Here is a 718-nt window from a genome sequence, read left to right on the forward strand (position 1 = left end):
AATTGACATATGTGTTGCATACTGAGAATCATGAGACTTTACGTAGTGCGCAGCCGAGTGTGTTGCTATTATCACGCTATTCAGGTAAGTCGAATTATGGTTAAAATATCATATTAATAGTTTCATGATTAGAATTATCCTACGTCATCCACCAAAATGTGCACGTCATTCACCAAGATGCGCTAGAGCAAGCAGCCAGTCGGCATTTCGGTAGTTTTTCCTACTGTATATGAACCGCGATAAGATCTGTCATCTACCTTATTTTCTTCTCTTTTCTCACAGGCAGACGTTATATTGATTTACACAAATCCAGATTCAATTAGGGTTGACAGTGTCCTTCGTCACTGTTGGGGAATTCGACATAAGTAAAGAGAGAATGAGTAGCACAATCTTTATTTCATGACAAATATCCATATGAAGGATCAGTACCTTCGTGATTTTCTACCAAGACCTATAGTTAGTGCTGGAGCAGGATCCACCCTGAGCTGTCTTTGTGAAGCGAGAGGGATCAACACCGATGTTCATGAAGGCGGCTTCACAACGCCTGTAATATCTATCAGCGAGACTTGGTGAGCGGGAGAAGATGAAGGCGAAGTCGGCGTAATAGCCGAAGTTGTGACCGGCGCAGCTATAGATGCACGAGAAGTTCTCGTAGTCAGTGTCCAGAATCACGTAGGGAGCCATCCAGGCTGGAAACAGGGAAAATGTACTGTCAATC

At 43.2% G+C, this 718-nt stretch overlaps 1 protein-coding gene across 1 annotated transcript in view; it reads right to left on the minus strand.

The window, feature by feature from the left end:
* Positions 1-377: 377 nt before the first annotated feature.
* LOC119593451 (crustacyanin-C1 subunit-like) overlaps positions 378-718 on the minus strand; it is a 1189-nt gene continuing 848 nt past the window's right edge. Inside the window, exon 4 of the mRNA XM_037942381.1 lies at positions 378-689. Within this exon, the coding sequence (XP_037798309.1) occupies positions 442-689 (248 nt within the window). The 3' untranslated portion in view covers positions 378-441. The remainder of the gene's footprint in view (positions 690-718) is intronic.

This window comes from Penaeus monodon, chromosome 32 (assembly GCF_015228065.2).
Source record: "Penaeus monodon isolate SGIC_2016 chromosome 32, NSTDA_Pmon_1, whole genome shotgun sequence".
Classification (NCBI taxonomy): Eukaryota; Metazoa; Arthropoda; class Malacostraca; order Decapoda; family Penaeidae; genus Penaeus; species Penaeus monodon.